Source organism: Ctenopharyngodon idella, chromosome 16 (assembly GCF_019924925.1).
Source record: "Ctenopharyngodon idella isolate HZGC_01 chromosome 16, HZGC01, whole genome shotgun sequence".
NCBI classification, from domain to species: Eukaryota; Metazoa; Chordata; class Actinopteri; order Cypriniformes; family Xenocyprididae; genus Ctenopharyngodon; species Ctenopharyngodon idella.
The window spans coordinates 2600284-2614371 of NC_067235.1; the positions used below are offsets into that span (position 1 = coordinate 2600284).

Consider the following 14088-nt stretch of genomic DNA (forward strand, 5'->3'; position numbering starts at 1 on the left):
TTTTGTTTGGCCGCAGTACCAAAGGTTTTGACTAGGTGAAAATAGTCTCCCATTTCCAGTGAAGTCATTTTTGACCGTGAGGAGCACAAGTGTGACTTTTTTTTTTTTTTTTTTTCTTCAGGACCATTTAACCTTTTCAAATCATGTCCATGACTTTGTTTTTCTTTTTTCTTTTTTTTTTTTTGACAAAACCTTTACCAAGTTTCAAACCATTCCAATGAAGTAAAAAAAAAGATCAAAAATGAATCTTATTGCTGTCTAGAAGAAAGAGTTTTTATAAAGAAGTAAAAAAAAAAAATTGATTTTATACCAATTTTTAATGATTAGTTTTATGTTGTAACTGCTGTCTTATGTTGGCTGCAAAACAAATTGAATTTTTTCATCTTATTTATAACACCATTTAACACTAGTTGAAGCTTTCAGAGTTTTTAAACTGCTAAAGTGTAAATCATTATCAATCATTCATGCAACTGAATAGTAAACCGACACTCAAGGCACATCACATGGCTTTGAGAGTCAAAAGAGAACTTCTATTGGCTCCAGTCAACCAATACACAAATTGCATGGCTGCTAGTTTCAAACTGACAGGTATCACATGCATATCAGTGGAGATTTCATGTGTAATGAAATGTGTGGCAGATTTGCACTCCCCATGAGCAAGGAATCACCATGGGCACAGGAAGAGTCTTTTCTATTTGTCTCCTTACATGAGGTAAAACATTTCATTACTCCCTGGCATGCTTTATTATGCCGTTTGGTTTTGAGGGTATCATTTGCTAATGTGTGCCTGTGAGGGGTGTGAAAACAGCTTCAACCCCTGCGTGTCTTTAATAGCTTCCTCCATCTAATTCTGTGAGGTTGCGCCTCAGCACAGAGCCAAAGATAATATTTAAAATGGCATTAAGGGAAATAATATTTGAGAGAGAGAGTGCCATTCACTTTGGTGTTGTGTTCAGATAAAAACTCGGATTAGGACTTCTTATTCAAAAGTGGTTCCATTAAATGACTAAAATACTGGAACCAAATGATGTTGGTTTCGTTGACGATTCTTGAAAGTTTGCTTTCTCAATGCCTATCGAACAGCGCAAATTCACTGCACCACTGAATCTATAGAGCCGCTGCAAGAGAATGCAAGGGTTTGTGTGAACTTTCAGTCTTATTTGAACGTGATGAGAGAGAAAAACTGCATGACACAAAGTAATACAATAAAGACAATAAATAGATGCAGCTGGATTATGTGTGTGTCGAAGACATAGCACATTTCAACTTTAAATAGAAGAAACAAGTTAAAAAAAGTTGAAAATAATCAGATAAAATACCCATGAAAATAAATGCGTACATAGCTGTTTCCATCTTCTGTGTCTCCCAATGGCTAAAAAAAAAAAAAAAAGCCAAAAAGTGTCTATTCTGTTCCTCAGTTTTATGTTATCCTGGTTATTTACTCTCTCTTAAGTACAGAAAGACAGAAAATTTGGCATTCTTTTATGTCTGTGATTGCAATTAAAAATTTAGCCGTAAGCAGCAATTATCGGGGTTCAAGCACTTTAAGTCCTTTAAGCACATGCATGTTTTACATGTCTTAAAGGGGCTATCTGTAGGAATGACACCCAGTGGTCAAAATAGGTACTGCAGTCCAAATTCAAAATATTGTTTGCCCCGCCCCCTCCTTCAAAGACAAGGGTTGCCAGCTTGAGGACACGCAACAAGAGGGAGCGCAATTGACAATGAAATCTGAGGAGACTTAAACACTGTAAGCCAGTTTTTTTCTGCCATTCCTCACTTTGGAGGTAGGAAAGAGTTCTGAGCCCCACCTGTCCCCAATCGCCATAAACAAAATGGTAATAAACTAGGCTAAAATGTATTTTATAAACATCACATTTTAAAAACATTACTTCAAACAACAGCATTAAAAACTCTGAAATAGAGAAAATAAAAGTGCAATTATATTATCACTTTGTATGAAAAGACTTTGTTCAAAAATAAATAAGAATAATAATTAAATTGAATTAGGATTCAATGCCTTTCATGCGTGAGTTTAAATTAAGATATTCTAAAAAATTTTGAACGCAACCGTTATTTTAAAACTTTTCCCCTTATGTTTCCATGGTGACGCTTCATGCTTGTCACGTCACACAACGCAGCTAATAACACTGTCTGACGCTTTTTTTTTCATTTCTCCTTTTTTATTCAAAATATTCACAAACTTGCTTACCATGACATCAACTCTCTGATATTTCGATTCTCAAATACGTGTTAGTGACTGTTTTGTCATTTAAAAACCTTAATAAATGATCTTGATCTATCACGCGAGATGGGCGCCGCCATGCTTGTTTGCGCAGCTGCTCAGAGAGTCCTGTCAGTCAGATTTACAGCACGTGAATTCATCAGTTTCTCCCAAAATACATGCAAGTGGCTGGTGATCTTCGAGAAAAATAGAGTAAACTTTATAGTTACTTACACTATGTGTATCTGATATGAATAAAACTTATATTTTATTTGAAAACTTAAAATTATATTTGAATTGATTATTATGCTGCTTCCATAGACGTCTTGTGTATTGTACAAGCTCTACATGTATTGTTTTACTAGCACTTATGGATTTTTAAATGTCTGAAGCCTAAAATAAACATTATGTTGTTGAAAACACTGCATAGTTGTGATAAATGACAAGAGCTGCTGAGCGCGCCCGTCTCTGGCTCAGCGCCAGCCAAAGAGCGAATCTGGCAGTTATGTGACGTCACTGAAATCCCATATGTGGGACCGTACTCTCAGGGGCACAGAAATAAAAATCCTATATGTGGGGACGTACCGCTCAAAAGGTTAATAGAGATGGGCACAAAAATGACCAAATTTCCTCCTGTTTGTCACGCCCCACTTGTCATGTCTCTATTCCCCACCAGTGGGGCGCGCCCCACACTTTGAGAAACGCTGCTGTAAGCTGATGAGTTGATTTATATGTGTTTTAATATGCTGTCGTTCATAGAGATTTTTAGATGGATGCAGAGGCTTTTTAGGTCAGGTAGAATCTGCGATTCTCTGACCCAGTTTGTTTGCTGGTTTCCATGGCTGCAATAATACTATTGGATGAACTGGCAGCACTCGGTTTCGCACAGACAAAAACAAACCAAAACAGACCAAAACAAAGACAGACATTCCGACACGGAACGCACATGTCTGGCTGTAGCATTGTTTTTCTGAGAAACAAGTAGGTGAATTTAGCATGTTTCCTAAATATCTGCAAACATATTGGGGTATTTTTATGCTTTATTAAAGTGAAAATCTTACATATAGCCCCTTTAACTAGCAAACCTGTAACCATCTTGATCATAGATAGAAAAGACCATTTACAGCAAATACAGGCAATTTACCATAGGAAATATATAGTTTTTAAAGCTTTATCGAGTTGAACCAAAGACCTAGGACTAGTTTGCCAAAGTTGGTTTTTGAAATAATCTCTAATTTATAATGAAAGATTCGATGGACATCGGTGGTCCTAGAGGCAAAGTTGCTCAGAATGAGGAGTTCTACCATGTGGCACGAATGTTGTCGGCGTGTGCAAAAACACAACACACAATCCTTTATGCACATGAAAAACACGAAGGGGCCCCCTGGTGGCCGATTTCTTTTGAAATACTCACAGGCCTCTAGGGCCGTGACTCATTCCGATCGGCCTCCGTTAATCTTGTCTGACAGCTGCTCAAAATTCATTGGCCAATGGCGGCCATGTTTTTCGAGATACGTCAATGTCTGCATAGACAATCATGGGACCTCAGACAAAGACAATGCATGCTAAGTTGATCAGACTAACGGTGAAGTAGTTATAACCATTTTCAAGTTTTTGGCCTGTTATAGCACCCTTAAGTGGCCAGTCGCCGCATTCTTTTTCATGCGACCACAGAATGAGCTCTTACATATGTGTGCTGAGTTTGGTGAAAATATCTCATTCAGTTCACAAGTTATAGCCATTTTAGTAAAAGTGGCTCCACCCACCTTAAATGATTTGGCGGCTCTTGGGGACCGTGAATCAAAATTTCAACTTTTTTTTGTTAATTATTGACAATTAGACTCCGGGGAATCTTGCTGCACTGGTTTGGTTCCAATCATGCCAAAAATCTAGAACTAGTTCGCAAAAGTAGGTTTTTCAAAAAATCTAAAATACCCGATTGCGTGCCTTTTGTCCGTCTTGAGGAAAGGATTCCAACGATATAAGACACTTGAGTCTACGCCTAACAGTTTAGTAGTTATGAGCCATTTCATACTTTTGACCGCTGTAACGCCCCCGTCAGGCCGATTGGGGCGAGCCTTGGTGACGTTGAAGGCGGTATGAGTAAGTCTCTATGACTTATGATTTGGTCTGCCCGATCACATTTAGGGGAGAATGCTCATCCTTGGAAAATTTAACAATAACAATAGGGTTTCAGAGCTACACACTTGAACCCCTAATAAGCCTATTTGTCATCTTCTTTTTTGGTCTCAAAGCATAGATACTATTGAACTACATGAAGCCCCAACTCCTGGAAAATTAAAAACTGGATAATAATGTGGTTGTTGAAAAGATAAGACGAGAAAGATGATGGAAAATACGTCTGTTATCGCACACACTTACTGGCACATGAAAGCTGAAGTTTTCGTTTGTAGTTCTGCTGGTTGCAACCAACAACAAACACAGAACTGCGAACAAATACGAATGACTCCTGAGACTCGGTTGGTTCTATTTATGAATCAGTCAACATGAGTTAAAAACTCATAAGATATTGGTTTTGATCAGTCTAAAGACTCACTCACTGAATCTGTCAAAGTGGTACTTCACTGATTTGCTGATTAATATTTTATTGATGTCCAACAGAAAATGATCTGAGAACTGTTACTGTCTTCAGTATTATCATTAGGCTCATAAACATCTGCTTTTGCTGGAGTAGATTGCTGGTCCACAACGAGAAGTGGATGTTGTCTGATTTAACTGCTCTTTTCTGACTCTTCCCCGGACAGGAACGGCCTACTCTCGTTTACATTCAAGGCAAAGTCATTGTGATCTTGAACAAACCTGTTAATTTCCTTATGATTTTCATTCCTAACTCTTGTTTCCAATCTGAAGCTGCATGTCAGCTATGGTGAATGAAAGAAACACTGTACAGAGACATGTAATATACAAGAACAAGGTATAGAGAGGGGACATCTGGCCAAACGTAGATGAGATGAACCACAGAGACGCCCCACTGTGCATGTGCTACGATTGAGACACTCTTCTGTCGACTGTCATCCCAACCTCAAACTCACAATCGTGAAGGTCTCTGATGGCAGCTGAGTGTCAGGAAACAAACGCTGCTGTTATCCCTCTAACTTGCCAGTGTGTCTGACAGATGTTTGACACCCCTCATCCCCGCCTCACTGACAAGCAAGATGACTACTTCCTCCTCCTGTCAGAAAAGTCTGAACTCCATGGTTTTGACAGGTAAAGGGTGAAAGACAGTCATATCATGCTGTTGTCAGTTTTTTGGTTTGTTTGACGTCTTTGGAAAGTGCGTTGAGTTTGCAGTAAAAGCGCCGTACCTTGCTGCATGAGGGAGCCCACGCCAAACCAGAAGCTGTTGAGAAGGGTGAAGTTGTTTTCTACCACATCAGAGCCTGGGTTACACGGATGGGCGTCATACCACTCGTACGGGCTGAACCTGTAGCAAGAATCAGAGAGAGTCTCAAACATGACCTCTGCAACAGATTTAAAAGTGAAGAGTTCTGCACCACCAACAACACTAAACTGATCTGCAATAATAATGACTTCCCAAACTCACACATTTGGGGACCATAATATCCTACACTCTAAAAAATGCTGGGTTAAAAACAAACCAAGTTGGGTTAAATATAGACAAACCCAGTGGTTGGGTTAAATGTTTGACTAAACCTGCTGGGTAGTTTTATTTAACTCAACTATTGTTTAAAAATTACTATTTTGCTCGCTTAAAATGAACCCAAAATAGGTTGGAAATTAACACGCATTAATATGTTTGGTAACACTTCAGTATAGGGAACATGTATTCACTATTAACTACAACTTTTCCCTCAATAAACTTCTAATTTACTGCTTATTAATAGTTAGTAAGGTAGTTGTTAAGTTTAGGTATTGGGTAGGATTAATAATGTAGAATAAGGTCATGCAGAATAAGGCATTAATAATAAATATCCAATATAATAGTAATATGCAAGCTAATAAGCAACTAGTTAAAAGTTAATCTAGTTTAACAAGTTAAACTAGTTAATCGCTAAACCTTTTGATTATTACTGTTACTTCTACACTTTAAAAATGCTGTGTTGTTTCAACCCAAATTTGGTTAAAAAATGGACAAACCCAACTGTTGGGTTATTTTTTTAAATTAAATTTGTAACCCAGCGGTTGGGTTTGTCCATATTTGACCCAAATTTAGGTTGAAACAACCCAGCATTATTATAGAGTAATTATGTGTCTGATTTTAACTTCCAACCTATTTTGGGTTCATTTTAAGCCAGCTATATAGTCATTTTTAAACAATAGTTGAGTTAAATAAAACTACCCAACATTTAACCCAACTGCTTGGTTTGTCCATATTTAACCCAACTTGGGTTGTTTTTAACCCAGCATTTTTAGAGTGATGTTTTAACCTGTTTGTCACAGACTACCCAACATTGGGTTACACTGACCCAGCGCTGGGTAGGTATGTGAGCGGGTTCATCATTTGTATTGACAGTAAAAAATGACCCAGTAGCTGAGTTACAGAAAAACTACCCAGCACTGGGTTAAAATATTAAAAATAACCCAATAATGACCTAGCAGGCTGAACCCAGCATTTGGTTTAAAAAATAAATAAATAAATAAAAAAATACCCAGAGTATACTGACTATAAGTAACCTTGCAAGAAGCAGTACAGTACATTACAGTACAGTAGTTGCAAAGTTACTTACAGTTAGTAGAGTGTCTAAAGTGGACTATTGAAATCAAGTGTAACTGTATTTTCCTGTAAAACACTCCAATCATTTTTGTTTTATTTTCAACTTTCAATTTTTTTAGTGTAGAAACCTTTGAGCAAAACCCAAGCCAGATTTGCATGAGCAAACACCACTTAATAAATGTAGAAATATAGTCATTAATGTTTCATTTTGTGAGATTTGCTAATACACACTCTTATGTTACTAGCACAAAGTGTTTTTTAAAGCAGTAGGTTACGACTGTATAAATGACTTTTGACTTCTAATTATGAACTTTTAGTATTAGAGTAGCACTTTACTTTAAACTAGACTTTACAATCGTGCCAAATGAGTTTGTAACCCAAGGGAAATGTATTACAGATTGGCCACTTCAGGGCATTTTGTTCAAATCAAGACAAGTATCTTACTAACTGTGACAAGAGTGTACCATCTCAGCTCTTTTCAACAGCTTGTTAAACTATAACATAATTAACTCTGGACACTCCCAGCAACTGCAGATGTCTGTAATTTCCCTTTTAGCACCTGTCCTTTAACATCTACTGTACAAGGAACGTCTCGAAGCAGATGCTTCAAAAGATGAGAGACGCAGGTATTGTCAAGGGACTTGTTAGGAGAGCACAAGCACCGTAGCTGGAAACTCGCAGAAGACACGTTTCAGGATTACATTTGTCTGTGTGCATGTTTTCACTCATTGCCTCGGAAAAAAAGAATAGGAAAAGTCTGCATGTCTGATAATACATCCGTGTGTATTACTTTTTTACTGTCTTTATGTTAAAGGTGATGTGTTGTAATTGTTTTAAAATACTCTCTCATATTTTATTATACAGAGACATCGATAAATATGCCTTTCTCAGGCTGATTTCCCTGAAGAGTGCAAAAACCGGCGCTTTGAAAACATTGTTCTGTTTGTTTAAACATCCCGACCAGCTGACATAGCAACACTGGCTCGACCAATGGCGTGAGTTTGGGGTTGGGCCATCTGTTTATTCAACCAATGGCAGACAGGAAGAGTGTTTTGGAAGCATGTTTGACATTATTTATTTATTTATAATTCAGTTGGGATATGCTTGTGTAATGCACATTTCACTGAATAGAAGAAATAAGCAAGTAAATAAATAAATCAATCACATTAAAAAACCCTTGGAAAATTAACCCTGGAAAATTGAAACCTGGATTATGTTCCGGTCACTGAAAAGGTAAGACCAGAAAGATGGTAGCCTGTTATTACACACTTACTGGTGCATGAGAGCTGTTTTCTGTTTTCGGTTTTACATCTTGCCCATTCTTTTGAAAATTTAAACAGGACAAAAGCAGTGTTGATATGTGAATCATGAGTGATTCCTGATTCAACTTATTTTACTCTAAAAATGCTGGGTTAAAAACAACCCAAGTTGGGTTGAATATGAACAAACCCGGTTGGGTTAAATGTTTGTCCAACATGCTGGGCAGTTTTATTTATCTATCGTTTAAAAATTACTATATGTCTGGCTTAAAACGAACCTAAAATAGATTGGAAATTAAAAATCAGACACATAATTACTAGAGGCAACAATAATAATCAAAAGGTGAACATTTATTAATAAGCAATTTAATAAATGTTTATTGTTTAATTATTATTCACTAAACTTACTTTGGTGCTTACTACAGGTTTAGGGTTAGGGTGAGGTTTTGGTTTAGGGTTAATTGCATGTAATTATGCATAATTTCTAGTTATTACTACAGTAACTACATGGAACATGTGTAACAATGACACTGTAAAATAAAGTGTTACCATATTAATAAATGCTCATTTATTAAATATATTAATAAATGTTAATTTCCACCATATTTTGGGTTCATTTTAAGCGAGCAGAATAGTAATTTTTAAACAACAGTTGAGTTAAATAAAACTACCCGGCAGGTTTGGCAAACATTTTACCCAACTGCTGGGTTAAAACTACCCAATCGCTGGGTTTGTCCATTTTCAACCCAACTTGGGTTGTTTTTAACCCAGCATTTTTTAAAGTATTTTATTTGCACTCTTAATACTGCAAAAAACATTTTAAAGAGAGCAAACTTGCTTGTATTTTAAAGAACGATGGAACAAGCACATTGTTTTGTAAGCTAAAAATTTCAGGAAAAAAGTAATTATGGTGTACATATTAGGACATCCTCAGACTCCAGTGATTTGTTGAAATGGCGTCACACCTCAGACTAAAATGCTTCATGAAAAACAATGTCAGGTTTCAGATCTCGTACAATTAAGTATTGGACGAAACAACCTCAGACATAAAGGCATCAGACAAAAGGCCTTCAGACATAATATATTATTATCACAAAAAGTACTCTCACACCTTCAAAAATCCATTTATCCCTTGGAGATATATATATATATATATAAGGTACGAGAGGCTGTGCTGGATCGTGAATAAGTCACGGCTGAAGGGCGTTGTTAGGCACGACGCGAAGCGGAGTAACCCCTTTAGCTGTGACTTATTCATGATACAGCACTAGCCTCGAGTACTTTATTGCTTTTATAAAATGGTTACCACACAATACAAATATTAAAGCCAAAAAATATGCATCAATGCAACTTTCATGAAGTAAACTTTCACTAAAAGCCTTCCTTCTGCCGGAAAAAATATTCCCTGACCGTGAACAGCAACAGAAGTTACATTATTACACCATTAGATGGCGGCAAACACTGTCTTTATGAGTGTGTCAGTCAGTAGCGAAGACTGTTACATTGAAAAGACACGTCAGTCATGGGAAAACCCCTTAACTGTTAAAAAGACAAGATAATACATCAGACATTTAAACAGATGTTTTATTATGAACATAGGACTGACCTGAAGGAAAATGTTAAATCTGAATGCAGGTAATAAACTCGCTCACTCGATCTCTTTCTCTCAATACTCTTATACATAATACAGTAAGATTCAATGAACAATATCAGTTGAGAACAAACAGTTTACGTTGCTAAGAGTGGTTGCTAAGGGTGTTGTGTAGTGATACACAGAACCGTTGGGTGAAGTGGTCATAGCTGTGTTTATATATATATATATATATATATATATATACACACTATATATATATATATATATATATATATACACACTATATATATATATATATATATACACACACAGAGGCATTTTTAGTCATTATAGCAGTGCACACTTTGTAAAGGTATAATTTTAATTGAAACTTTATATAAATAACATATTTCTGAGATCTCTTTTGATGCATTTTCGTCTGATGTCTTTATGTCTGAAGCTGTTCACCTGATGCCTACTTGTACGAGACCTGAGACCTGTAACCTGGTGTGTTTTTCATGGGACCTGAAGCCTTTTAGTCTGAGGCTTGAAGCAGTTTCTTCAAATGGCTCAGGATCTCCTAACATGTACACTAAGTCTGACTTCTGTAAAGTCTCTAGTGTCTGTACTCTTCAGTAATGGTCACTCTGAAAACCCTTCAGTGAGAGCTGCTGAAAACACTTCTGACGCTCCTACAAATAATGGCATTGCCACTCAAAAGGACCCTCCAAAAAAACCTGTTTGGAAAACAGTCTTTATATGATTGAGTGGATTGCAAATTGTGTGATATGAACTTTTAATAGCAGTTTAATCTGTGACAGCTTTTATGGCACCCCGTCCTCACTCTCACAACATTCAACTCTGCTCAAATCCCATCAATAAACACATCTGGTAAGCCAACTGCTTTCAATGAGAAACCTTTGGTGTATGCAGACTAACATGAAGGACAAGAAACTTTACCATGATGAAATTATATATGCACTCTAAAAAGTAATTCAGAGTACCTGTTACCACAACATAAATAAATGCATGGTTGCAAGATAAAAATTCAAATTTATTGTTGTAATTAAAACCTTTAAGTTGCAAACATTATTTTGTAGAGTTCTGTTGACATAATAATGTTGACCATTACATCAACCTAATAAAGTCTGTAAAATTTCTGCATTATTTGGCTTTTTTTTTTTTTTGGTTGTTGTGAATTAATGAAACTGTCCTGATAACTTCAGAAATTAGTCAGTGGGTTTCTAGTTCCCAGCATGTTTTGCATAAGACTGGGTAATGAGAATAAATGTTGAAATTAAGTCGAAAATTGAAATTTGTTCCTGGTGCCCCCCGCAGCGTTGGTCTGGTTTCGCACTCAAACTGATTCTGTCGAACTCTGGTGTGTTTGCGTTCATCTTACATCATCACAGATGTGCACGGCGCATGATAGAAAACAATGCGGGTCAATAAATTGTGTTTTTATTAATATGGTGCTATTATGTGCAGCAGAGTAAACGACAATTCAGTTTACCGTATGTGCATCGCATGTAGACGGTTTTCCGCTGCTTGCAAGAAGCCTATTTAGGAGTCAGCTGATTGCCATTCATTTGCCGCTCTCATTGCACTAGCTAAGTGTGAATACACTGCAGGCTCACTCCTGCTCGAATCCAAGGTAAATCATCAGTGTCATCTCTTACATGTTTTATTTTAGTAAATATATTATAACCGGCTAAAACGCATGCGCAGGTTACTTTACTTCCTGAACAAGTGCGCACCCGAGTCCGTGTAGCTTTCATATTCAAGCGAACCGGGGCACAGAGTGCAACCGAACTCAGACCACCTCCTTCAGGTAGTCTCGGGTTCAAAAGACAGCTTTCACATTAGCAATTTTTCATGCGAACCGTGCCCCGATTCGAACTAAACTGCCAGTGTGAAAGCACTCTTAGTTGACATGTAGTTGCAAAGTTACTTATAGTTAGAATGTCTAAAGTGGACTATCGAAATAAAGTGTAACCACATTTCACTCTGTCTCACAGAAAGCTTGAGTTGCAGGAATACTTCTATAGAGCTTAGTGACAAGTAATATTGTGTTCATTAAATTTACATGTTAACTAAGTTGTGTTAGCATATGCTGTGATAGCTGTTGATTTGAACTGAAATAGATCAGATTAATTGGTTCCACGGCTACAACTAGTTGGAGTGACTTGATTTTTTTGAGTAATTAAAAAATGTGTTTATGCTACAAATTATTAAGTTCCTCTAACTCAGTGAGCCTTGTTGGTTGAACGTAAATTCATTCAAAGTTATCATAACTCAACAAATTGTTGTGACTGTACTTTTATCTGCCTGTTACATGTTTAATATTGTTAAGAAGTTGTTAGGTTTAAAGTTCTGTGCTTAAAAACATCTATACTGTAAACAAAATGTTTCTTACCTAAAAATATCAGAATATTTTAAGAAACTTTATGATAATAAAAAAGGGGTCCCCAGTCCTGTTCCTGGAGATCTACCTACCTGCAGAGTTCAGATCCAACCCTGATCAAACACACCTGTCTGTGATTATTAAGTGCTCCTGAAGATCTTCATTAGCTGGTCAGTTGTGTTTAATCAGGGTTGGAGCTGAACTTTGCAGGAAGATAGATCTCTAGGAACAGGATTGGGCACCCCTGCCTTAAATGAAATGTAAATCACTTTTGATTAAAGTGTCTGTGAAATGAATAAATGTAAATGTATGAATATCTATATGTAAAATGTCAACATTTTAATATCCTGCATAGTTTCCCTTAAAAGCATTTGGACAAGCTACACTTAAAGACATATGAATGTCAATAGCAGCATATCAAACCAAGAGTCATCTGCAAACAACTGATGCTACAGCTTTTGTTGGGTTCCAATAAATCTATCTAAAGCATTTTTTTTTGCAAGATGACAAAACTGAATATGGGCCATTTGAACTATGAACTATGATTTATTTATTTTTTTTCATTTTCTGATGAAAAACTCATGTTGCTATGCAGTTGTTCTGAATATTTTCCAACTGCACTGAGCACTTAAAGTGCAGTTGTTAAGGGTTTTTTTAATGGCCACAAAAAACCCACCAGCAACCCACCTCTTTTATATTCTAGTCCCTAGGTAAGGTTTGGTCTCTTAGCTTTAGCAAACACCACTAATAACGCATTACTGTTTGCCCTTTGATGCTTTACTGAGTGAATTCAAAGCAAACATCCCAAGGTACCATGAAGGTTAATAGTCACGAGTGCACAGGTCCACAGGAACAATGGGTTGTCGCTCACCTGGCGATGACGAAGAGCACACAGCTCACTCCCAGGTAGGCCAACAGGATGTAGACCCAGATATCAGGGGTCATGGGGTTCAGGAAAGAGAAGAAGCCAGAGTTGGTGCTGTTGGGTCTACGGTACAGGATACTGATGCCGGTGTTCAAGAAAGGTTTGGAGAAGTCAATAGCTTTCTCCCGCATAAAGGTGATTGTGAGAGGAGCCACAGCAAGGTCAGCCCTCTAGGAGACAGGGGAAAAAAAATGGATCGAATAAGTGTTTGGAAACAAATAACAATACTATTCTTTGCAATTCAACATGAAACCAAACTGACAACCAGTTTTACTTCCCTAACGCAACATATTCTGCTCATTCATGTCCGGCAGAACTTGAATATCCAACATGAATTAACTGTATCATAAACAGTGCAACCCATTTTCTGAAAAAAATGATACTATGTTGCTTCTTGCATGTTTCACTGCACTTTCAAAATGAAATGCATTCATTTTTATCCAAAACAGAATCTGGCAACATTTTTTAGGTATCACGGCAGTTTGGAAATGAAATGTCCAGTGAGATACCCTACACTAAACCTAACCGATAGCGTTAACAAAAGCAAACGTGAGATAAAACACATTTGCTGGAGCAACCGTGCCATTTCAGCTGCTTCTACAAGTCTTTGAGCTCTTTTATCATGATTCATGCTTCACATCATGAGTGCACTGCTGTACCAGGTGAGCTACTGAGCAAGTTTACTACGTCAGAAAAGACACACATATGGAGCTGCTTACGTGATGCAAACATCAAAATGTATTAGTTTATAAATCATGAACTATGATAAAAGTGTTGTGCAAGGAACTGCACAAAAATAAGTCATTACAAATAAATTATGATTACAGGGGCAGATTATCTAAGTAAAAAAGGATTAAAGTTAGTTGTTGTTTAACTTCCACTAGAGTTCATTTGAGATGGAAACTGCAGTACATTTTGTGTACAGATATATTTTTGGGACTTTTACAAAAATGTAGGTAGTGGCACATTTTTCCAGTGATTCTGTGTTGGAAAAGTGGGAGATACTG

At 37.0% G+C, this 14088-nt stretch overlaps 1 protein-coding gene across 1 annotated transcript in view; it reads right to left on the bottom strand.

Moving 5' to 3' along the window:
* The window catches only part of grik3 (glutamate ionotropic receptor kainate type subunit 3), a 168597-nt gene that overhangs the window by 22387 nt on the left and 132122 nt on the right, over window positions 1-14088 (bottom strand). The window contains exons 11-12 of the mRNA XM_051866063.1: window positions 13028-13251; window positions 5551-5669 (exon numbers count right to left, since the gene is read on the bottom strand). Coding sequence (XP_051722023.1) covers window positions 5551-5669; window positions 13028-13251 — 343 coding nt within the window. The remainder of the gene's footprint in view (window positions 1-5550; window positions 5670-13027; window positions 13252-14088) is intronic.